Source organism: Ranitomeya variabilis, chromosome 4 (assembly GCF_051348905.1).
Source record: "Ranitomeya variabilis isolate aRanVar5 chromosome 4, aRanVar5.hap1, whole genome shotgun sequence".
In the NCBI taxonomy this organism is placed as follows: domain Eukaryota; kingdom Metazoa; phylum Chordata; class Amphibia; order Anura; family Dendrobatidae; genus Ranitomeya; species Ranitomeya variabilis.
Window position 1 is genome coordinate 8,843,059 of NC_135235.1, and position 26,179 is coordinate 8,869,237.

The 26,179-nt window shown below is 54.4% G+C and overlaps 1 protein-coding gene across 3 annotated transcripts in view; it reads right to left on the bottom strand.

Annotated features, from left to right (window-relative positions):
- Nucleotides 1-1,248: 1,248 nt before the first annotated feature.
- The window catches only part of CCDC172 (coiled-coil domain containing 172), a 58,598-nt gene continuing 33,667 nt past the window's right edge, over nucleotides 1,249-26,179 (bottom strand). Inside the window, exons 7-9 of one of the 3 annotated variants that reach the window (XR_013213798.1) lie at nucleotides 11,765-11,897; nucleotides 1,563-3,036; nucleotides 1,249-1,516 (exon numbers count right to left, since the gene is read on the bottom strand). Coding sequence is in view for 2 of the 3 variants with exons in the window: in XM_077257009.1 (XP_077113124.1) it covers nucleotides 2,983-3,036; nucleotides 11,765-11,897 (187 nt within the window). In the remaining variant the exon portion in view is untranslated. Of the gene's footprint in view, nucleotides 3,037-11,764; nucleotides 11,898-26,179 lie in introns of all 3 variants that reach the window. The other 2 variants (XM_077257009.1, XM_077257010.1) reach the window with 2 other exon arrangements.

Below are 26,179 nucleotides of genomic sequence, written 5' to 3' on the forward strand. Positions count from 1 at the left end.
TGACATCCATGTGTATTCTCTGTGTGCATGAGTGCAGGACGTATTGCGGTAAAAAATGGATATGTCAACGCGTTTTGCCCACGGACACACGATCTGTGGAAACACACTGACTTGTGCACAGACCCATTCACTTAAATGGTTCTATGTGTGTCAGTGTCTCCGGTACATGTGAAAACTGTCACCACACGTACCGGAGACGCCTAATGTGGCGTGTGCAGGCTTCTTTATATTCTACATGTAGATACTCTTAAGTGATTGTCCACGGGGTGGATTGTCGAGTGTTTACACTGCGGAGTGAACGCCACAGCTCGTTAATTTGCAGCTAATTGACGAGGTTGTATCGAGCGGCTGCGGATCCTGTACAATGTACCAGGCACACCAGGATGTCGATAACATTATTGTACACAAACACTTTAATTGATGGTTAACTCCTTCCATGCCACCGGCTGCCTCGCTGTCCCAGTACCTGCATCCTATGTATCCGCAGAGGCCACATGATACAATGCACCGCAGATGGAGCAGACTGACAGCCGGGGCCCCAACTTGCACACAACAGGGCTCAAATCTACAGCCATATCACCTTCCTCCACCCTGACAGCGGCCTCGTCAGGACAGAGCCTGTATTATAGGCTGAGTTCACCTCCCGGCTCATCAGATGCTCACTTGTATACTTGTTCCTCATGCTTTGCACTGCAGCTCTGCTTCCTCAGAGACACAACTATAATCAGTGACTTTCTGAGCTGCACTACCTATAAGAATCATACAACCAATGTCTCCTCAGAAGCTCGGGCTCATGCTCAGCCTATGCACTATGCTTTACACTGCACCTCTGCTTCACAAGGACACAAGCCTAACCAGTGTCGCTCAGCTGCACCGTCTAAGCGTCTGACACAGGCACCATCTTCTGTCCTATCCTCTATGATTTATACTACAGCTCTGCTTCATTACATTGGCTGCGGTGTACAGGCAGGAAGTCGGTACATGGAAACAGAGAAGTAACGATACAAGCCCGGCAGAGCGGCCGTAGTGTGGCATGCGTGTGACGTCCCAGGTACCGGCGGTGTCACCTCCGGAGCAGAACTCTCCTGCATGTCACATGATGACAGAAAACCACTTTACCCGTCTGCCGGGGAGGAGAGTTACTGAGCAGCATTGTGACCGGGTTATAATGGAGCTGAAGTTTTCGTGATATTTATTTTCCCCGCGATCAGTGCCATGAAACATTAGCGAGAGGCGCATCAATAACCTGCAGCCGGCGAGCCTTTATTAATACCACCAGCATCCAGCAAAGTAATAACCATTTAGTGCAAAGTGAACATTTGTGCTGCCGATAAACGGCATAAACGCCAAAGCCCATCGCCTATAACTCCTAATGTACGCCGAGAACTATTATTAATAATTCAATTTAATTGAAGTGAACGATGAAATAAGCTGCGGTGAGGAGACGGAGTGCGGTCAGGCCAGAGACCACCGGGGAGACTGTCGCTGTAACCACTGGGAAGACTGCTGCTGTAACCTCCAGAGACTGCTGCTGTAATCACTGGGGAGACTGCTGCTGTAACCTCCAGAGACTGCTGCTGTAATCACTGGGGAGACTGCTGCTGTAACCTCCAGAGGCTGCTGCAACCACCGGGTAAACTGACACTGTAAACTGCAGTGACTGACACTGTAACCACCGGGGAGACTGACGCTGTAACCACAGGGAAGACTGACGCTGTGTAACCTCCAGAGACCGTTGCTGTAACCATCAGGGAGACTGCTGCTGTATCCACAGGGGAGATTGATGCTGTAACCACCAGGGAAACTGACACTGTAACCTCCAGAGACTGCTATTGTAACCACCAGGGAGACGCTGTAACCTACAGAGATTGATGCTGTAACCACTGGGGAGACTGACGCTGTAACCACCGTGGAGACTGCTGCTGTAACCACTGGGGAGACTGATGCTGTAACCACTGGGGAGACTGACGCTGTAACCAACGGGGAGACTGCTGCTGTAACCACTGGGGAGACTGACATTGTAACCTCCAGAGACTGCTGTTGTAACCACCGGGGAAACTGACACTGTAACCTCCAGAGATTGATGCTATAACCACCGTGGAGACTGCTGCTGTAACCACTGTGGAGACTGACGCTGTAACCACCGGGGAGACTGATGCTGTAACCTCCAGAGACTGCTGCTCTAAAAACCAGGGAGACTGACACTGTAACCTCCTGAGACTGCTGCTGTAACCACCGGGGAGACTGACGCTATAACCACCGGAGACTGTCGCTTTAACCACAGGAGAGACTAACTCTGTAACCACTGGGGAGACTGACGCTGTAACCTCCAGAGATTGTCGCTGTAACCACCAGAGAGACTGACGCTGTAACCACCGGAGATTGTCGCTGTATCCACCGGGGAGACTGCTGCTGTAACCACCAGAGAGATTGACGCTGTAACCACCGGGGACATTGATGCTGTAACTTCCAGAGACTGCTGCTGTGACCACTGGGGAGACTGCTGCTGTAACCTCCTGAGACTGACGCTGTAACCACTGGGAAGAATGTCGCTGTAACCCCTGGAGACTGTAGATGTAACCACCGGAGACTGTAGATGTAACCACCAGAGAGACTGTCGTTGTAACCGCCAGAGACTGTCGCTGTAATCACCAGAGACTGTCGCTGTAACCACCGGAGACTGTCGCTGTAACCACCGGAGACTATCGCTGTAATCACCGGAGACTGTCGCTGAAACCACCATAGACTGTCGCTGTAACCACCGTAGACTGTCGCTGTAATCACCGGAGACTGTCGTTGTAACCACCAGAGACTGTCGCTGTAACCACCAGAGACTGTCGCTGTAATCACCGGAGACTGTCGCTGAAACCAACATAGACTGTCGCTGTAACCACCGTAGACTGTTGCTGTAGCTGAAGGGGAGACTGATGCTGTAACTGCAGGAGAGACTGTCGCCATACTGTAACCACTTATCACTTGGGTTTACTGCGGTGAAATGTTTGGTTTCGTCCTATCAAAATGACCATCACAGAGCTTCTGCAGGTAAAGAAATATAAAAGTAAATGTTATATACAACAGTGACAGAAGGACGGAACTCGTCACCAGTGTTCTCAGTAAATCTAGCGGTAAAGCTGTTATTGACATGAAATTCTCCCCAGATGTTGGTAACAATTGGTTCAATCCACACAGGAAAGAAATCACCATAGATGTCCATAAATTATGTGAAATTTTGAGAAAGGACACAGGGAAAAGTACTGAACACATGAACAACGAAATAAGCAAAAAGCCCTGAAAAGTCCTGACACCGGCAGAGATCTATCAGTAATTAGGAAGCAACCTTGCTATTAGTGACAAATAATGTCAGCTGGGTCACCTGATGTCTATAAGAAGGGCTTCATTAAACTGGGGCCACACAGGAAACAGCTCATGATGGATAATATCAGTAAGCTGTCTCAAGACCTTCACAACCTTATTGTTGTAAAACATCCTGGTGTCATTGGTTACAGAATTTCAGAACTACTGAAGGCTCCAGTGAGCGCTGCTGGTGGCCATAATCCAGGAGTGGAAAGAACATCATTTCACCATAAACCAGCCATGACCAGGTGCCCCCCACAAGATTTCACCATAAACCGGCCACGACCAGGTGTTCCCTACAACATTTCACCATAAACTGGCCACAACCAGAAGCTCCCAGCAAGATGTCACCATAAACCGGCCATGACCAGGTGGCCCTGCAAGATTTCACCATAAACCGGCCACGACCAGGTGCTCACAGCAAAATTTAACCAAAAACCAGCCACAACCAGGTGCTCCCCGCAAAATTCCCACAAGATTTCACCATAAACCAGCCACAACCAGGTAGTCCCCACCAGATTTCATCATAAACCAGCCACAACCAGTTGCTCCCCACAAGATATCACCATAAACCGGCTTCCACCAGGCACTTCCCGCAAGATTTCACCATAAACTTGCCAAGACCATGACCCGGTGCCCCCCACAAGATTTCACCATAAACCAGCCACGACCAGCTGCTCCATACAAGATTTCACCATAAACATGCCACGACCATGACCAGGTGTTCCCTGCAAGATTTCACCATAAACATGCCATGACCAGGTGCTCCCTATAAGATTTCACAATAAACATGCCACAACCACGTGCTCCCAGCAAGATTTCACCATAAACCGGCCACGACCAGGTGCTCCCCACAAGATTTCATCATAAACCGGCCATGACCAGGTGCTCACAGCAATATTTCACCATAAAGTGGTGACAACCAGGTGCTCCCAACAAGATTTCAGCAAAAATTGACCACTGCCAGGTGCTCCCCGAGAGATTTCACTATAAACCGGCCGTGACCAGGTGCTCCCCGCAAGATTACACCAAAAATCGACCACCACCAGGTGACCCCCGAGAGATATCATCATAAACCGGCCACGATAAGGTGCACCCCGCAAGATTTCACTATAAACCAACCATGACCAGGTGCTCCCCACAAGGTTTCACCAAAAATCAACCACGACCAGGTTATCACCCACAAGATTTCACCATAAACTGGCACCGACCAGGTGCTCCTAGCAAGATTTCACCATAAACCGTCCAAGACCAGGAGCCCCCTCAAGATTTCACCATAAACGAGCCACAACCAGGTTCTCCCCACAAGATTTCACCATAAACTGACCATGACTAGGTGCTCCCCGAAATATTTCACCATAAACCGGCTACGACCAGGAGCTCCCCGCAAGATTTCACTATAAACCGGCCACGACCAGGTGCCTCCAGCAAGATTTCACCATAAACCGGCCACAGTCAGGTGTTCCTCACAGGATTTCACCACAAATCGACCACAACCAGGTGCTTCCCATAAGATTTAACCATAAAACGGCCACGACCAGGTGCCCACAAGATTTTACCAAAAACCTGGAACAACTAGGTGCATCCCGCAAGATTTCATAAAAAAACGGGCAAAACCAAGAGCTCCCTGAAAGATTTCACCATAAAAGGGCAACAAACAGGTGCTCCAAGCAAGATTTCACCATAAACCAGCCACAACCACGTGCCCCCTAAGATTTCACCATAAATCAGCCACAACCAGATTCCCCCCCCCCCCCCCCAGGATTTCACCACAAACCGACCACGACCCGGTGCTCCCCACAAGATTTTATACAGAGAAGTGAAAAGAATTATCAGAAGAGTTGTCCAAGAGCGAAAGGAGAATTATGGAGAACTACAGAACGACCCGGAATCAGCAGGTACAAGAAAACTATAAGTAATCCACACAACCTCCATGGCCTGTATGCACTCTCACCAAGCATCCTCCATGGCCTGTCTACTATATAATTGTCTAAGGGTCACTTCCGTCTTTCTGTCTGTCCTTCTGTCTGTCCTTCTGTCTGTCACGGATATTCATTGGTCGCGGCCTCTGTCTGTCATGGAATGCAAGTCGCTGATTGGTCTCGCCAGCTGCCTGTCATGGCTGCCGCGACCAATCAGCGACGGGCACAGTCCGATTAGTCCCTCCCTACTCCCCTGCAGTAGGTGCCCGGCGCCCGCTCCATACTCCCCGCAGTCACCGCTCACACAGGGTTAATGCCGGCGGTAACGGACTGCGCTATGCCGCGGGTAACTCACTCCGTTACCGCCAGTATTAACCCTGTGTGACCAAGTTTTTACTATTGAGGCAGCCTATGCAGCGTCAATAGTAAAAAAATCTAATGTTAAAAATAATAATAAAAAAAAAAAATCATTATATTCTCACCTTCGCCGGCAGGTTTCGGTGGCAAGGATGGTATGCGCGAAGGACCTGCCATGACGTCACGGTCATGTGACCGCGACGTCATCACAGGCCCTGCGCGCATGCGCGAGAAGGACCTGCCATGACGTCACGGTCATGTGACCGTGACGTCATGGCAGGTCCTTCTCGCACAGGCGCGAAGAAGCTGCAGTACCATGGGACAGGCAGGGACAGCGTCAGGAGCGTCAGGAGCGCCAGGAGCAGGTGAGTATTTCATATTCACCTGTCCGCGTTCCATCCGCTGGGCGCCGCTCCGTCTTCCTGTCCTCTTGCAGTGACTGTGCAGGTCAGAGGGCTCGATGACATATTAGTGTGCGTGCAGCCCTCTGCCTGAACAGTCAGTGCGGAGAGACGGGACGCTGAGGAGCAGCGACGAGAGGTGAGTATGTGATTTTTTTTTATTATTTTTTTATTGCAGCAGCAGCAGCATTACATGTGGCACAATGCTGTATGGAGCGTCTATGGGGCCATAAAGAACTGCATGGAGCATTATATGAGGCATCTATGGGGCCATAACTGCATGGAGCATTATATGGGGCATCTATGGGGCCATAAAGAACTGCATGGAGCATTATATGGGGCATCTATGGGGCCATAACTGCATGGAGCATTATATGGAGCGTCTATGGGGCCATAAAGAACTGCATGGAGCATTACTGTATATGGGGCATCTATGGGGCCATAACTGCATGGAGCATTATATGGAGCATCTATGGGGCCATAAAGAACTGTATGGAGCATTATATGGGGCATCTATGGGGCCATAACTGCATGAAGCATTATATGGGGCATTATATGGGGCATCTATGGGGCCATAACTGCATGAAGCATTATATGGGGCATTATATGGGGCATCTATGGGGCCATAACTGCATGGAGCATTATATGGGGCATCTATGGGGCCATAACTGCATGGAGCATTATATGGGGCCATAACTGCATGGAGCATTATATGGGGCATCTATGGGGCCATAACTGCATGGAGCATTATATGGGGCATCTATGGGGCCATAACTGCATGGAGCATTATATGGGGCATTATATGGGGCATCTATGGGGCCATAACTGCATGGAGCATTATATGGGGCATCTATGGGGCCATAACTGCATGGAGCATTATATGGGGCCATAACTGCATGGAGCATTATATGGGGCATCTATGGGGCCATAACTGCATGGAGCATTATATGGGGCATCTATGGGGCCATAACTGCATGGAGCATTATATGGGGCCATAACTGCATGGAGCATTATATGGGGCATCTATGGGGCCATAACTGCATGGAGCATTATATGGGGCCATAACTGCATGGAGCATTATATGGGGCATCTATGGGGCATCTATGGGGCCATAACTGCATGGAGCATTATATGGGGCCATAACTGCATGGAGCATTATATGGGGCATCTATGGGGCCATAACTGCATGGAGTATTATACTACGTGACTGGGCAATATACTACGTGACTGGGCAATATACTACATGGACATGCATATTCTAGAATACCCGATGCGTTAGAATCGGGCCACCATCTAGTATATAATATACTGTATATATAATAATGTGATCTTTATTTTTATATAGCGCTAACATATTCCGCAGCGCTTTACAAGTTGCAAACATTGTCCCCGATGGGGCTCACAATCTAAATTCCCTATCAGTATGTCTTTGGAATGTGGAAGGAAACCGGAGTACCTGGAGGAAACCCACGCAAACACGGGGAGAACATACAAACTCCTTGCAGATGTTGTCCAAAGTGGGATATGAAGTCAGGACTCTGGTGCTGCAAGGCTGCTGTGCTAACCACTGAGCCACCGTGCTGCCTGTATGCACACTCACCAAGCATCATCCATGGCCAATATGCTTGGTGATGTATGGCAGTATGCAGCTTCACCGGGGGCCACAGTCTGGAGGTTATACACTGGGGGGTGGAGGAGGTCATTCACCGGGGGCAACTGTCTGGAGGTTATACACTGGGGGGTGGAGGAGGTCATTCACCAGGGGCAACTGTCTGGAGGTTATACACTGGGGGCGACAGCCTGGAGATTATACACCAGGGACGACGGGCTGGAGGTTATACAATGGGGGCGACGAGCTGAAGGGTATACACTTGGAGCGACAGACTGGTCGTTCACCGGGGGCAACTGTCTGGAGGTTATATACCGGGGGCGACGGGCTGGAGGTTATACAATGGGGGTGAGGGCCTGAAGGGTATACACTTGGAGCGACAGACTGGAAGTTATACATGGAGGCAACGGGCTGGAGGTTATACAATGGGGGGTGGAGGAGGTTACACACTGGGGCGACAGGCTGGAGGTCATTCACCGGGGGCAATGGTCTGGAGGTTATACACTGGGGGTGACAGTCTGGAGATTATACACCAGGGACGACGGGATAGAGGTTATACACTGGGGGTGACGGTCTGGAGGTTATACGCTGGTAGCGACGGGCTGGAGGTTATACACTGGGGCGACAGGCTGGAGGTCATTCACCGGGGCAACGGTCTGCTTGTTATACATCAGGGGTGACAGTCTGGAGATTATACACCAGGGTCGACGGGCTGGAGGTTATACAATGGGGGTGCAGGCTGGAGTTTAAAGACTGGGGGCGACGGTCTGAAGGTTATACATTGGGGCGACGGTCTGGAGGTTATATATTGGGGCTGATGGGCTGGAGTTTATACACCAAGTCAACGGTTTGAAGGTTATACACCGGGGACGACGGGCTGAAGTTTATACACTGGGGCAACGGGCTGGAGGTTACACACTGGGGGTAACAGGCTGGAGGTTATACACTGGTAGCGATGGAGTGGAGGTTATACACCGGGGGTGACAGGCTAGAGGTTATACAATGGGGGCGACGGTCTGGAGTTTATACACTGGGGGTAACAGGCTGGAGGTTATACTCTGGGGTGATGGGCTGGAGGATATACACTGGGGGTGACGGGCTTGAGGTTATATGCTAGGGGCGATATGCTAAAGGTTATACACTGGGGGTGACGGGCGGGAAGTTAAACACTGGGACTGGAGTGACGGGCTGGAGGTTATACACTGGGGGTGACGGTCTGGAGTATATACACTGGGGGTAACAGGCTGGAGATTATACACTGGTAGCAATGGAGTGGAGGTTATACACCGGGGGGTGACAGGCTAGAGGTTATACAATGGGGGCAATGGTCTGGAGTATATACACTAGGGGTAACAGGCTGGAGGTTATACACCAGGGTGACGGGCTGGAGGATATACACTTGGAGTGACGAGCTGGAGGTTACATGCTAGGGGCGATATGCTAGAGGTTATACACTGGGGGTGACGGGCTAGAGGTTATACACTGGGACTGGGATGATGGGCTAGAGGTTATACACTGGGGGTGATGAGCTGGAGGTTATACACTGGGGGTGATGGGCTGTAGGTTATACACTGGGGGTGATGAGCTGGAGGTTATACACTGGGGGTGATGGGCTGTAGGTTATACACTGGGGGTGATGGGCTGTAGGTTATACACTGGGGGTGATGGGCAGGAAGATATACACTGGGACTGGGATGAAGGGCTGGAGGTTATACTCTGGGGGCATTGGTCTGGAGGTTATACACTGGGGAGATGAGCTGGTGATTATATACTGGGTGTGAAGGGCTGAAGGTTGTACACTGGGGGTGACGGGCTGGAAGTTATACACTGGGACTGGGATGACGGGCTGGAGGTTATACACTGGGGGCAACAGTCTGGAGGTTATACATTGAGGCGACGGTCTGGAGGTTATACACTGGGGCTGATGGGCTGGAGTTTATACACCAAGTCAACGGTCTGAAGGTTATACACAGGGGACGACGGGCTGGAGGTTATACAATGGGGACGACGGGCTGGAGTTTATACACTGGGGCGACGGGCTGGAGATTATACACCGGGGTGACGGGCTGGAGGTTATACACTGGAGGTGATAGGCTGGAGGTTATACACTGGTGGCTACGGGCTGGAAGTTATACACTGGCGGTGACGGGCTGGAGTTTATAGACTGGGGGCGATGGTCTGGAGGTTACACACTGGTAGCGATGGAGTGGAAGTAATACACCGGGGGTGACAGCCTGGAGGTTATACACTGGTAGCAACGGGCTGGAGGTTACACACTGGGGGCGACGGTCTGGAGTATATACACTGGGGGTAACAGGCTGGAGGATATACACTGGGGGTGACGGGCTTGAGGTTATAAGCTAGGGGCGATATGCTAGAGGTTATACACTGGGGATGACAGGCTGGAAGTTATACACTGGGACTGGGGTGACGGGCTGGAGGTTATACACTGGGGGTGACGGTCTGGAGAATACACTGGGGGTAACAGGCTGGAGGTTATACACTGGGGGTGACAGTCTGGAGTATATACACTGGGGGTAACAGGCTGGAGGTTATACACTGGGGGCGACGGTCTGGAGTATATACACTGGGGGTAACAGGCTGGAGGTTATACACTGGGGGTGACGGGCTTGAGGTTATATGCTAGGGGCGATATGCTAGAGGTTATACACTGGGGGTGACAGGCTGGAAGTTATACACTGGGACTGGGGTGACGGGCTGGAGGTTATACACTGGGGGTGACGGTCTGGAGAATACACTGGGGGTAACAGGCTGGAGGTTATACACTGGGGGTGACAGTCTGGAGTATATACACTGGGGGTAACAGGCTGGAGGTTATACACTGGTAGCGATGGAGTGGAGGTTATACACCGGGGGTGACAGGCTAGAGGTTATACAATGGGGGCAAAGGTCTGGAGTATATACACTAGAGGTAACAGGCTGGAGGTTATACACTGGGGTGATGGGCTGGAGGATATACACTGGGGGTGACGGGCTGGAGGTTATAAGCTAGGGGCCATATGCTAGAGGTTATACACTGGGGTGATGGGCTGGAAGTTATACACTGGGACTGGGGTGACGGGCTGGAGGTTATACACTGGGGGTGATGAGCTGGAGGTTATACACTGGGGGTGATGGGCTGGAAGATATACACTGGGACTGGGATGAAGGGCTGGAGGTTATACACTGGCGGCAACAGTCTGAAGGTTATACACCAGGGAGATGGGCTGGTGATTATACACTGGGGGTGATGGGGGCAACGGTCTGGAGGTTATACACTGGGGAGATGGGCTGGTGATTATACACTGGGGGTGATGGGGGCAACGGTCTGGAGGTTATACCCTGGGGAGATGGGCTGGTGATTATACACTGGGGGTGATGGGGGCAACGGTCTGGAGGTTATACACTGGGGAGATGGGCTGGTGATTATACACTGGGGGTGATGGGGGCAATGGTCTTGAGGTTATACACTGGGGAGATGGGCTGGTGATTATACACTGGGGGTGATGGGGGCAACGGTCTGGAGGTTATACACTGGGGAGATGGGCTGGTGGTTAAAAACTGGGGGCGAGGAGACTGTGTGAGCAATGTGTGGCTCCAAGACATCACCGACATTGCTGGACAGCCCCCATGGCGTCTACTGAAGCCGGTTATAGAGGACATGGATATGGATGGTGATTTTATTTCTTATGACCAGCGGGTAGTGTTGTCATGAGGCTACAGGAAGATAACAGCAGCCGCAGGCCAGGTACCGCCAATATTGCAGGAATATCAGGAGCACTGAGAGGTCAGAAACCTCAGGGACGGCGTGCACGTTTCATATACGGCGGCTGACCGAGGCTCTCCGTGTTCTGAGACCTTCCCGTCATCGTCAGCAGTACAATTATTAGTACTTTGGGGAGCGTTGACTATTCCGTGAGATCGGACCAGACGGGCGTTCATCTCATATAATGGACCCATAATCCAGACTATCTGATAATCCATCGCTCCCACTGATGTCGGATTAGAGGACGCTTACAGTACACGGTTAGGGTCTTTCTCTGGCTGTGCTAGGTGACGGCAGCCACGTCTTGTCCCTGGCATATGATAGCGGCCGCTGTCCGCTACACACAGTCACTTACAATTATCTGAGCAGAATGTACGAGAATTCCAGGTTCTCCATCATTGTGTAGATGACGGCGGGGACGCACCTGCTGCAGCGCCTCGGACCTCCACACCGCCTCCTCCCTGTAGGATTCCAGCTCCTTCTTCAGCCTGCGTGCAAACAAATAAAGCTTGATGAGGCCGTGTTGTACCGCGCTTACAGGCGGGGACGGCGCTGCTACGGGGTTACACACATACAGGGGCAGAAGCAAAATGGCATCAATGTGTACAACCTGCTATCGGTGCCTAATGACCAGTGCACACACCACGGCGCACACCCCACAGGACACATACCACGGCGCACACCCCACAGGACACATACCACGGCGCACACCTTACAGGGCACACACCACGGCGCACACCCCACAGGGCACATACCACGGCGGACACACACCACAGGGCACACACCACGGCGCACACCCCATAGGGCACACACCACGGCGCACACCCCACAGGGCACATACCACGGCGCACACCCCACAGGGCACACACCATGGCGCACACCCCACAGGGCACATACCACGGCGCACACCCCACAGGGCACACACCACGGCGCACACCCCACAGGGCACATACCACGGCGCACACCCCACAGGGCACACACCACGGCGCACACCCCACAGGGCACACACCACGGCGCACACCCCAAAGGGCACATACCACGGTGCACACCCCACAGGGCACATACCACGGTGCACACCCCACAGGGCACATACCACGGCGCACACCCCACAGGGCACACACCACGGCGCACACCCCACAGGGCACATACCACGGTGCACACCCCACAGGGCACATACCATGGCGGACACACACCACAGGGCACACACCACACAGGGCACATACCACGGCGGACACACACCACAGGGCACACACCACGGCGCACACCCCACAGGGCACATACCACGGTGGACACACACCACAGGGCACATACCACGGCGCACACCCCACAGGGCACACACCACGGCGCACACCCCACAGGGCACATACCACGGCGGACACACACCACAGGGCACACACCACGGCGCACACCCCACATGGCACATACCACGGCGCACACCCCACAGGGCACACACCACGGCGCACACCCCACAGGGCACATACCACGGCGGACACACACCACAGGGCACACACCACGGCGGACACCCCACAGGGCACACAACACAGCGCACACCCCACAGGGCACATACCACGGTGCACACCCCACAGGGCACACAACACAGCGCACACCCCACAGGGCACATACCACGGCAGACACACACCACAGGGCACACACCACGGCGCACACCCCACAGGGCACATACCACGGCGGACACACACCACAGGGCACACCACGGTGCACACCCCACAGGGCACATACCACGGCGGACACACACCACAGGGCACACATCACAGCGCACACCCCACAGGGCACATACCACGGTGGACACACCCCACAGGGCACACACCACGGCGCACACCCCACAGGGCACATACCACGGCGCACACCCCACAGGGCACACACCACGGCACACACCCCACAGGGCACATACCACGGTGCACACCCCACAGGGCACATACCACGGCGCACACCCCACAGGGCACACACCACGGCGCACACCCCACAGGGCACATACCACGGTGCACACCCCACAGGGCACATACCACGGCGGACACACCCCACAGGGCACATACCATGGCGGACACACACCACAGGGCACACACCACACAGGGCACATACCACGGCGGACACACACCACAGGGCACACACCACGGCGCACACCCCACAGGGCACATACCACGGTGGACACACACCACAGGGCACATACCACGGCGCACACCCCACAGGGCACACACCACGGCGCACACCCCACAGGGCACATACCACGGCGGACACACACCACAGGGCACACACCACGGCGCACACCCCACATGGCACATACCACGGCGCACACCCCACAGGGCACACACCACGGCGCACACCCCACAGGGCACATACCATGGCGGACACACACCACAGGGCACAGACCACATACCACGGCAGACACACACCACAGGGCACAGACCACATACCACGGCAGACACATACCACAGGGCACAATACCATGGCGCACACACCACGGGCACACACCAGGGCAGACACAGACCACGGGGCACACACCACGGCACACACCATGGCGGACACACTCCATGGGGCTCACACAACACGGCGGACACACACAACAGCGCACACACCACAGCTGACACACACCACAGCGCACACACCATGGCGGACACACTCCATGGGGCTCACACAACACGGCGGAAACACACCACAGCACACACACACCATGGCGGTCACACACCACAGCAGACACACACCATGGCGGACACACCGCGGCGGACACACACACCACGGCGGACACACACCACAGCAGACACACACCACATCAGACACACACCACAGTGCACACACACCATGGCGGACACATACCACGGTGCACACACAACACAGCGGACACACACCACAGCAGACACACACCACGGTGAACACACACCATGGCGGACACACACCACAGCAGACACACACAATGGGATGCACACAACACGGCGGACACACACCACAGTGCACACACACCATGAGGTACACACCACAATGGACACACACCACGGCGGTCACACACAATGGGGTGCACAGCACGGCAGACACACACCACAGCAGACACACACAATGGGGTGCACACCACAGCGGACACACACAACACGGCACACACACACCACGGCAGACACACACAATGGGGTGCACACCACAGTGGACACACACAACAAGGCACACACACACCACGGCAGACACACACATCACGGCAGACACACACATCACAGCAGTCACACACCATGGCAGACACACACCATGGCAGACACACACCATGGTGCACACACACCACGGCGGACACACACACCATGGTGGACACACCACGGCGGACACACACCACGGCAGACACACACCACTACGGTGCGCACCATGGCGGATACACACAACACAGTGGGCACATACATACATCACGGTGGACACACACCGCGGCGGACACAAACCACAGCAGACACAAACCAAAGCGCGCAGATACTACGGTGCATGGAGGCTGACAATGTAAGGGGCGATGTTAGGGGGCAAGGAGGCTGATAATGCAAGGGGGTGATGTTAGGGGGCAAGGAGGCTGATAATGTAAGGGGGTATGCTAGGGGGCAAGGAGGCTGATAATGTAAGGCGGTATGCTAGGGGGCACGGAGGCTGACAATGTAAGGGGGGATGCTAGGGGGCACGGAGGCTGACAATGTATGGGGGGATGCTAGGGGGCACAGAGGCTGATAATGTAAGGGGGTATGCTAGAGGGCACGGAGGCTGATAATGTAAGGGGGTATGCTAGGGGGCACGGAGGCTGAAAATGTATGGGGGGATGCTATTTGGCATGGAGGCTGACAATGTAAGGGGGTATGCTAGGGGGCACGGAGGCTGACAATGTAAGGGGGGATGCTAGGAGGCACTGAGGCTGACAATGTAAGGGGGGATGCTAGGGGGCATGGAGGCTGACAATGTAAGGGGGGATGCTAGGGGGCACGGAAGCTGATAATGTAAGGGGGTACGCTAGGGGGCATGGAGGCTGACAAAGTAAGGGGGTATGCTAGGGGGCACGGAGGCTGACATTGCCAGGAGGCTGCTGTGGTTGACAATTTAACAGGCGCAGCTAGAGGCAGAATAGGAGGGGAGTACATGGTGGGTGACAGCTGAAGTCATGATCTCAGGGGTCTGCATACCCTGGGGCTGGCCGCGGTACAGGAATCAGATGTCAGACCGGCTGTGGATGACATTATGGTGATGTGATGTTCTTGCATAATTTTGCAGTTTTACATATAGAATGATTCCTGTAATGTCGTGTTTTACCTTAAGATCTAATCATCTCACAATTGCTTTTCTCTCTAATCTCTGCGGCTTTATGAAACAGCTCTGCGGAGTATCGAGGACACGAGCTGGAGGGCCGTGCATGCTACAGAGTGTTCACACCAGCGGATGGGTTGTAGGGGGGTCTGCGAGGGCTTCAGTTATGGAGACTGGCATCCTAAACTTATTAATGTGGGCAAAAGCTGGCGGCGGGAGGAAGAGAGCGGTATGAGGCTGCGATAAGATCAGCTTGGAGAACTCTTCCACCATCAAGCAGAATGTAATGCTGTGGTCACAGACCCGACACATGGCTGACACCATTCCTCTACATCCTAAAGTGTCGCTCGTATGTCCAGCTTGGATTGCAGCATGTAATACTGAGGAGCCCCCCAAACACCTCCGCTGAGCGAGCTGCAGGACCCCACCATCAGCTCCCAGGTAGTGTGCTAGTAATGCACAGCGCCCCCCGCAGCAGTGGCCACTATACACACGGCAGACGTCTGATCTGATCCAGGTGACATGCTCCAGGATGAGCAGCCAAAAATCTCAAGAGACGTCTCTCGTAGCCAAACAATCCAGAAACACCCCAGGAAAGAGCAGAAGGGAAACAATTGATGAGGTGTGACCAGGCACTGGAGAATGGTCCAGTAATATTATGGCCTAGTGGTGGGAGGTCCAGTGTGAGGGGAGCTTTTATTCGAGATCACCAATGGGGGGAGGTTCAGTATGAGAGGAGGTCCGGTATGAGAGGAGCTATTATTTGAGTTGACCTCTGAGGTTAGGTCCGGTATGAGGGAAGGTCTGGTATGAGAGGAACTATTATTTGAGTTGACCTATGAGGCGAGGTCTGGTATTAGGGAAGGTCCGGTATGGGAGGAGCTATTATTTGTGGTGACCTCTGAGGTTAGGTCCAGTATGAGAGGAGCTATTATTTGAGTTGACCTATGAGGGGAGGTCCGGTATGAGGGAAGGTCCAGTATGGGAGGAGCTATTATTTGAGGCGACCTCTGAGGTTAGGTCCAGTATGAGGGAAGGTCTGGTATGAGAGGAGCTATTTCTATTATTATTTGAGTTGACCTATGAGGCGAGGTCAGGTATGAGGGAAGGTCCGGTATGAGGGAAGGTCCGGTATGAGAGGAGCTATTATTTGAGGTGACCTATGAGGGGAGGTCTGCTATGAGAGGAGGTCCGTAAAGAGGGGAGCTATTATTTGAGCTGACCTATGATTTGAGGTGACCTATGAAGGGATGTCTAGTATGAGCGGTGGTCCGGTATGAGAGGAGCTATTATTTGATTTGACGTATGAGGGGAGGTCCAGCATGAGAGGAATTATTATTTGAGGTGACCTATGAGGGGAGGTCTGCTATGAGAGGAGGTCCGGTATGAGGGGAGCTATTATTTGAGGAGACCTATGATTTGAAGTGACCTATGAAGGGAGGTCTGGTATGAGAGGAGGTCCGGTGTGAGAGGAGCTATTATTTGAGTTGACCTATGAGGGGAGGACCAGTATGAGAGGAGCTATTATTTGAGACCTATGAGGGGAAGTCAAGTATGACGGGAGGTCCGGAATGAGAGGAGCCATTATTTGCGTTGACCTCTGAGGTTAGGTCCGCTATGAGGGAAAGTCCAGTAGGAGGAGCTATTATTTGAGATGACCTATGAGGGGAGGGGAGGTATGAAGGGAGCTATTATTTGAGACATATGACGGGAGGTCTGGTATGAGAGGAGATATGATTTAAGATGACTTATCAGGGGAGGTCCGGTATGAGAGGAGCTATTATTTGAGACCTATGAGAAGTCCAGTATGATGGGAGGTCTGGTATGAGAGGAGATATTATTTGAGACCTATGAGGAGAAGTCCAGTATGATGGGAGGTCTGGTATGAGAGGAGATATTATTTAAGTTGACTTATGAGGGGAGGTCTGGTATGAGAGGAGCCATTATTTGAGTTGACCTCTGAGGTTAGGTCCGGTATGAGAGGAGGTCCGGTATGAGAGGAAGCATAATTCGAGTTGACCTCTGAGGTTAGGTCAGGTATGAGGGAAGATCCAATATGAGAGGAGTTATTATTTCAGGTGACCTATGAGGGGAGATCAGGTATGAGAGGAGATATTATTTGAGATTTATGAGGGGAGGTCCAGTTTGACGGGAGGTCCGGTATGAGAGGAGGTCCGGTATGGGAGGAGCTATTTGAGGTGACCTATGAGGAGAAGTCCGGTATGAGGGGAGGTCTGGTATGAGGGGAGATACTATTTGAGGTGACATATGACAATATGACATAAGATCGGTATTCGGTGAGGGCGGTAAATCATGGTATAGTATGGGTTCAGCCCATGAGGAGAGGGCGTTTGGCAGCAGCAATGTATACCAGATCCATTCTGCGGTTTTGCCGCTTGTCTCTGTATCTCTGGCGCCTTCTGATGTCAGGACCTGATGACGTCTCCTTACAGACATGCGGTGTCCATGTACCATAAGTGTCCGGGATCATTGATCCTTCCAGACAGTAGGCCATAAACCCGCGGAGATCAGGGCTGTGTTCGCCGTCCTCTAGGAGGAGCAGGATCACTTTCACAGTGAGAGGGAACAGTAAACAGATTGCCATTACAGAAACTCATTTGCCATGAAATATACGGCTCTGAAGATTGATATTTTCGGCTTATGAAACTTAACATAAAATTAAATTGCAAATATTCCTCAAAACTGCTAGAACTGTGGCCCCACGGCAATCCATCACAGAAATAAAGCATTGGTTCAGGTCTGGTGGCCCTGCTTCCAGATATGATTTATAAGGAGAGCGCATTCATTTCATTCTCTGCTTTCACTCATGACTGTTTGTTTTTTGTGGCTGCTTCGGTCACATCAGAATGCTAAGCGAGGCCCCCAAAACCCCAAGAAATTCACGGCTTAGATGCCGAAATTCTGGGAAAAGCCAAATTTTTGCCTCTATACAAGCTTTTTTCTTAAGGTCTACTGAGAGTAGGGTGGCTTATAAAAGAAGCAAACCGTATCTACCACCGGAATTTGATATTTCTGCAGATCCCAGCTAGTTTCTCCCCTCTCCAGATGATCGACAGGTTTCTCCATACAGTTCCCAATCGGTTTCTCCAAACCTCACTCAGGGTGATGGACAAGTCTCTCCATACAGTCCCAAACCGGCTTCTCCCCACCTCACTCAGGGTGATGGACAAGTCTCTCCATACAGTCCCCAGCCAGCTTCTCCCCTTCTCACTCAGGGTGATGGACAACTCTCCATACAGTCCCCAGCAGGCTTCTCCCCACCTCACTCAGGGTGATGGACAAGTCTCTCCATACAGTCCCCAGCAGGCTTCTCCCCACCTCACTCAGGGTGATGGACAACTCTCCATACAGTCCCCAGCAGGCTTCTCCCCACCTCACTCAGGGTGATGGACAAGTCTCTCCATACAGTCCCCAGCCAGCTTCTCCCCACCTCACTCAGGGTGATGGACAAGTCTCTCCATACAGTCCCCAGCAGGCTTCTCCCCACCTCACTCAGGGTGATGGACAAGTCTCTCCATACCGTCCCCAGCCAGCTTCTCCCCACCTCACTCAGGGTGATGGACAATTCTCTCCATACAGTCCCCAGCAGGCTTCTCCCCACCTCACTCAGGGTGATGGACAAGTCTCTCCATATAGTCCCCAGCCGGCTTCTCCCCTTCTCACTCAGGGTGATGGACAAGTCTCTCCATACAGTCCCCAGCCGGCTTCTCCCCACCTCACTCAGGGTGATGGACAAGTCTCTCCATACAGTCCCCAGCCGGCTTCTCCCCATCTCACTCAGGGTGATGGACAAGTCTCTCCATACAGTCCCCAGCCGGCTTCTCCCCACCTCACTCAGGGTGATGGACAAGTCTCTCCATACAGTCCCCAGCCGGCTTCTCCCCACCTCACTCAGGGTGATGGACAAGTCTCTCCATACAGTCCCCAGCAGGCTTCTCCCCACCTCACTCAGGGTGATGGACAAGTCTCTCCATACAGTCCCCAGCCGGCTTCTCCCCTTCTCACTCAGGGTGATGGACAAGTCTCTCCATACAGTCCCCAGCAGGCTTCTCCCCACCTCACTCAGGGTGATGGACAAGTCTCTCCATACAGTCCCCAGCCGGCTTCTCCCCACCTCACTCAGGGTGATGGACAAGTCTCTCCATACAGTCCCCAGCCAGCTTCTCCTCACCTCACTCAGGGTGATGGACAAGTCTCTCCATACAGTCCCCAGCCGGCTTCTCCCCACCTCACTCAGGGTGATGGACAAGTCTCTCCATACAGTCCCCAGCCAGCTTCTCCCCACCTCACTCAGGGTGATGGACAAGTCTCTCCATACAGTCCCCAGCAGGCTTCTCCCCACCTCACTCAGGGTGATGGACAATTCTCTCCATACAGTCCCCAGCCGGCTTCTCCCCACCTCACTCAGGGTGATGGACAAGTCTCTCCATACAGTCCCCAGCAGGCTTCTCCCCACCTCATTCAGGGTGATGGACAAGTCTCTCCATACAGTCCCCAGCCGGCTTCTCCCCACCTCACTCAGGGTGATGGACAAGTCTCTCCATACAGTCCCCAGCCGGCTTCTCCCCATCTCACTCAGGGTGATGGACAAGTCTCTCCATACAGTCCCCAGCCAGCTTCTCCCCACCTCACTCAGGGTGATGGACAAGTCTCTCCATACAGTCCCCAGCCAGCTTCTCCCCACCTCACTCAGGGTGATGGACAAGTCTCTCCATACAGTCCCCAGCAGGCTTCTCCCCACCTCACTCAGGGTGATGGACAAGTCTCTCCATACAGTCCCCAGCCGGCTTCTCCCCACCTCACTCAGGGTGATGGACAAGTCTCTCCATACAGTCCCCAGCCGGCTTCTCCCCACCTCACTCAGGGTGATGGACAAGTCTCTCCATACAGTCCCCAGCCGGCTTCTCCCCACCTCACTCAGGGTGATGGACAAGTCTCTCCATACAGTCCCCAGCAGGCTTCTCCCCACCTCACTCAGGGTGATGGACAAGTCTCTCCATACAGTCCCCAGCCGGCTTCTCCCCACCTCACTCAGGGTGATGGACAAGTCTCTCCATACAGTCCCCAGCCGGCTTCTCCCCACCTCACTCAGGGTGATGGACAAGTCTCTCCATACAGTCCCCAGCCGGCTTCTCCCCACCTCACTCAGGGTGATGGACAGGTCTCTCCATACAGTCCCCAGCCGCCTTAACCCCATCCTACTCAGAGTAGTTGACAGGTCTCTCCCTTCAATCCCCAGCAGGCTTCTCCCCACCCCGCTACGGATGATTGATAAGTTTCGTACAGTGCCCAGCCGGATTCTCCCCACCCCACTCAGAGTAATTGACATTTCTCTCCATAAAGTCCCCAGACGCCTTCTCCCTTCGCTGCTCCAGTCGATTGACGGGTGTGTCCCTACAGTCCCCAGCCGGCTTCTCCCTACTCCGATCCTGGTGATCAACAGGTCTCTTCCTACAGTCCCCAGCCAGCTTCTCCTCATCCCACTCTGGGTTATGGACAGGTTTCTCCCTATAGACTCCAGCCGACTTCTCCCCACCTCATTCAGGGTGATGGACAGGTCTCTTCATAAAGTCCCAAGCCGTCTTCTCCCGACCTGGCTCTGGGTGACTGAAAATTCTCTCCTTACAGTCCCCAACTGGCTTCTCCCCACCCCAGGTGATCGACAGGTCTCTCCATACAGTCCCCAGCCGGCTTCTCACCACCCTGCTCCGGGTGATGAACAGGACTGTCCATACAGTTTCCAGGTGCCTTCTCCCTTCCCTGCTCTAGTTGATTGACAGGCCTATCTTCACAGTCCCAGTCGATTGATGGGTCTGTCCCTACAGTCCCCAGCCGGCTTCTCCCCACCCAGCTCTGAGTGATGGACAGGTCTCTCCCTACAGTCCCCAGCCAGCTTCTTCCCACCCCGCTTCGGGTGATCAACAGATCTCTCTATACAGTCCTAAGCCGACTTCTCCCCACTCCACTACGGTTGATAGACAGGTCTCTCCATACACAGTTCCCAGCTGTCTTCTCCCCATCTTACTCAGGGCGATGGACAGGTCTCTCCATACAGTTCCGAGCCGGCTTCTCCCCACCTCACTCAGGGTGAGGGATAGGTCTCTCCATACACAGTTCCCAGCTGTCTTCTCCCCATCTTACTCAGGGCGATGGACAGGTCTCTCCATACAGTTCCGAGCCGGCTTCTCCCCACCTCACTCAGGGTGAGGGATAGGTCTCTCCATACACAGTTCCCAGCCGGCTTCTCCCCACCTCACTCAGGTCGATGGACAGGTCTCTCCATACACAGTTCCCAGCCGGCTTCTCCCCACCTTACTCAGGGTGATGGACAGGTCTCTCCATACACAGTTCCCAGCCGGCTTCTCCCCACCTTACTCAGGTCGATGGACAGGTCTCTCCATACACAGTTCCCAGCCGGCTTCTCCCCACCTTACTCAGGGTGATGGACAGGTCTCTCCATACAGTTCCCAGCCTGCTTCTCCCCACCTCACTCAGGGTGAGGGATATGTCTCTCCATACACAGTTCCCAGCTGGCTTCTCCCCACCTCCCTCAGGGTGAGGGATAGGTCTCTCCATACAGTTCCCAGCCGGCTTCTCCCCACCTCACTCGGTGACGGATAGGTCTCTCCATACAGTCCTAGGCTCCCCACATGGCTCCAACTTCTTCCTACTCCAGGTGATTGACAATTCTGTTTATACAGTGCCCAGCAGGCTTCTCGCCTCCCTGCTCCAGATGACTTACAGGGCTCTCCATAAAATCTCAGAATTTTTAATTTGTACTTTCTCTGTTTCATAATAAAACATATACATGATTGCTATAGTGCAGCCAAGCTTTAATTCATGTTGCCTGTGGTTTGGGCAGCATGAATCTAGTGACATGCTCCCTTTAAAAAAATGAAAAACACCTTTAAAACACAAACTCATCCAAAAATGTAATTCCAAGAGTCAGCAAATCTTCTGGGACCTAGCAAAACCTACTGAAAGTTAGTGATTTCTGAAGTTTTTTTGTGCCTCTTGGAAAAGTGAGTGACAAGCCATGGAGGGGGCAGTGAATAGGTGTGGAGGGGAGTGAATTGATCAGAAAATTTCTGATAGTGTAAAGAAAAACTGCCCATCCTCCAGGCATCAGCTTGCTTAGCTATGCAAGTACGGTATAAACTGCATATACTGGAGGTTACCAGATGTAAAGAAGGAACTGCCGAAAACAATACTCAACACCTAAAAGGACATTTTCAGGTTATACAGGTGGAAGTAAAAATGGCTACAGCAGTGGACCTCACTGGGGCTGTTTATAGTCTGTTAGCTTGGAGATAGGTCTGCATGGAAGCTGCAGTTTTTTAATCAATCTTATTTGATGAGTTGCTTTCTTTGAATTTTAGACAGGCAGTGACCTAGGAAAGTTCAAAACAAAGTCTATTTTAATGGTCAGCGTACTCACAAACAGAAAGCAAATAGTATCCTCCAGATTGCAGCTGGGAAAACAAGACAGTCTGTAACCGAAACCGCTTGCCGTGGGTGACTGCACCGCCATGTATGCTGAGGGTTGCCAGGCCTTTTGGCTCCGTGTTACTTCACACAGGCTGAAGCTCTGGCGGACCCCCTGATGACCTGTAGAAGGGCCCCGGCTGACCCCTGCTCACTTGTAGATAGGCCAGGCTGACCCCCTGCTCCCTTGTAGATAGGCCAGGCTGACGCCCATCTCTCCTGTAGATGGGCTCCAGCTGACCCCCTGCTCTCCTGTAGAAGGGCCCCGGCTGACGCCCATCTCTCCTGTAGAGAGTCCCAGCTGACCCCCTGCTCCCCTGTAGATGGGCTCCAGCTGACCCCCTGCTCTCCTGTAGAAGGGCCCCGGCTGACGCCCATCACTCATGTAGAGAGTCCCAGCTGACCCCCTGCTCCCCTGTAGATGGGCTCCAGCTGACCCCCATCTCCCCTGTAGATAGTCCCGGCTGACCCCCTGCTCCCCTGTAGATGGGCTCCAGCTGACCCCCTGCTCCCCTGTAGATGGGCTCCAGCTGACCCCCTGCTCCCCTGTAGATGGGCTGCAGCTGACCCCCTGCTCCCCTGTAGAAGGGCGCCGGCTGACCCCTGCTCACTTGTAGATAGGCCAGGCTGACCCCCTGCTCCCTTGTAGAAGGGCCCCGGCTGACGCCCATCTCTCCTGTAGATAGGCCCGGCTGACGCCCATCTCTCCTGTAGATAGGCCCGGCTGACCCCCTGCTCCCCTGTAGAAGGGCCCCGGCTGACCCCCTGCTCCCCTGTAGAAGGGCCCCGGCTGACCCCCTGCTCCCCTGTAGAAGGGCCCCGGCTGACGCTCATCTCTCCTGTAGATAGGCCCGGCTGACCCCCTGCTCTCCTGTAGATAGGCCCGGCTGACCCCTGCTCCCTTGTAGAAGGGCCCCGGCTGACGCCCATCTCTCCTGTAGATAGGCCCGGCTGACGCCCATCTCTCCTGTAGATAGGCCCGGCTGACCCCCTGCTCCCCTGTAGAAGGGCCCCGGCTGACGCCCATCTCTCCTGTAGATAGGCCCGGCTGACGCCCATCTCTCCTGTAGATAGGCCCGGCTGACCCCTGCTCCCCTGTAGATGGGCTCCAGCTGACCCCCTGCTCCCCTGTAGATGGGCTCCAGCTGACCCCCTGCTCCCCTGTAGATGGGCTCCGGCTGATCCCCTGCTCCCCTGTAGAAGGGCCCTGGCTGACGCCCATCTCTCCTGTAGATAGGCCCGGCTGACCCCTGCTCTCCTGTAGAAGGGCCCCGGCTGACGCCCATCTCTCCTGTAGATAGGCCCGGCTGATGCCCATCTCTCCTGTAGATAGGCCCGGCTGACCCCCTGCTCTCCTGTAGATAGGCCCGGCTGACCCCTGCTCTCCTGTAGAAGGGCCCCGGCTGACGCCCATCTCTCCTGTAGATAGGCCCGGCTGACCCCCTGCTCCTCTGTAGAAGGGCCCCGGCTGACGCCCATCTCTCCTGTAGATAGGCCCGGCTGACCCCCTGCTCCTCTGTAGAAGGGCCCCGGCTGACGCCCATCTCCCTCTGTAGATAGGCCCGGCTGACCCCCTGCTCCTCTGTAGAAGGGCCCCGGCTGACCCCCTGCTCTCCTGTAGATAGGCCCGGCTGACCCCTGCTCTCCTGTAGATAGGCCCGGCTGACCCCCTGCTCCTCTGTAGAAGGGCCCCGGCTGACGACCATTTCTCCTGTAGATAGGCCCGGCTGACCCCCTGCTCTCCTGTAGAAGGGCCCCGGCTGACGCCCATCTCTCCTGTAGATAGGCCCGGCTGACCCCCTGCTCCTCTGTAGAAGGGCCCCGGCTGACCCCCTGCTCTCCTGTAGATAGGCCCGGCTGACCCCCTGCTCCTCTGTAGAAGGGCCCCGGCTGACCCCCTGCTCTCCTGTAGATAGGCCCCGGCTGACCCCTGCTCCTCTGTAGAAGGGCCCCGGCTGACGCCCATCTCTCCTGTAGATAGGCCCGGCTGATGCCCATCTCTCCTGTAGATAGGCCCGGCTGACCCCCTGCTCTCCTGTAGATAGGCCCGGCTGACCCCTGCTCTCCTGTAGAAGGGCCCCGGCTGACGCCCATCTCTCCTGTAGATAGGCCCGGCTGACCCCCTGCTCCTCTGTAGAAGGGCCCCGGCTGACGCCCATCTCTCCTGTAGATAGGCCCGGCTGACCCCCTGCTCCTCTGTAGAAGGGCCCCGGCTGACGCCCATCTCTCCTGTAGATAGGCCCGGCTGACCCCCTGCTCCTCTGTAGAAGGGCCCCGGCTGACCCCCTGCTCTCCTGTAGATAGGCCCGGCTGACCCCTGCTCCTCTGTAGAAGGGCCCCGGCTGACCCCCTGCTCTCCTGTAGATAGGCCCGGCTGACCCCTGCTCTCCTGTAGATAGGCCCGGCTGACCCCCTGCTCCTCTGTAGAAGGGCCCCGGCTGACGACCATTTCTCCTGTAGATAGGCCCGGCTGACCCCCTGCTCTCCTGTAGAAGGGCCCCGGCTGACGCCCATCTCTCCTGTAGATAGGCCCGGCTGACCCCCTGCTCTCCTGTGGATAGGCCCGGCTGACCCCCTGCTCCCCTGTAGATAGGCCCGGCTGACGCCCATCTCTCCTGTAGATAGGCCCGGCTGACGCCCATCTCTCCTGTGGATAGGCCCGGCTGACCCCCTGCTCCCCTGTAGAAGGGCCCCGGCTGACGACCATTTCTCCTGTAGATAGGCCCGGCTGACGCCCATCTCTCCTGTAGATAGGCCCGGCTGACGCCCATCTCTCCTGTAGAAGGGCCCCGGCTGACCCCCTGCTCTCCTGTAGAAGGGCCCCGGCTGATGCCCATCTCTCCTGTAGATAGGCCCGGCTGACCCCCTGCTCTCCTGTGGATAGGCCCGGCTGACCCCCTGCTCCCCTGTAGATAGGCCCGGCTGACGCCCATCTCTCCTGTAGATAGGCCCGGCTGACACCCATCTCTCCTGTAGATAGGCCCGGCTGACCCCC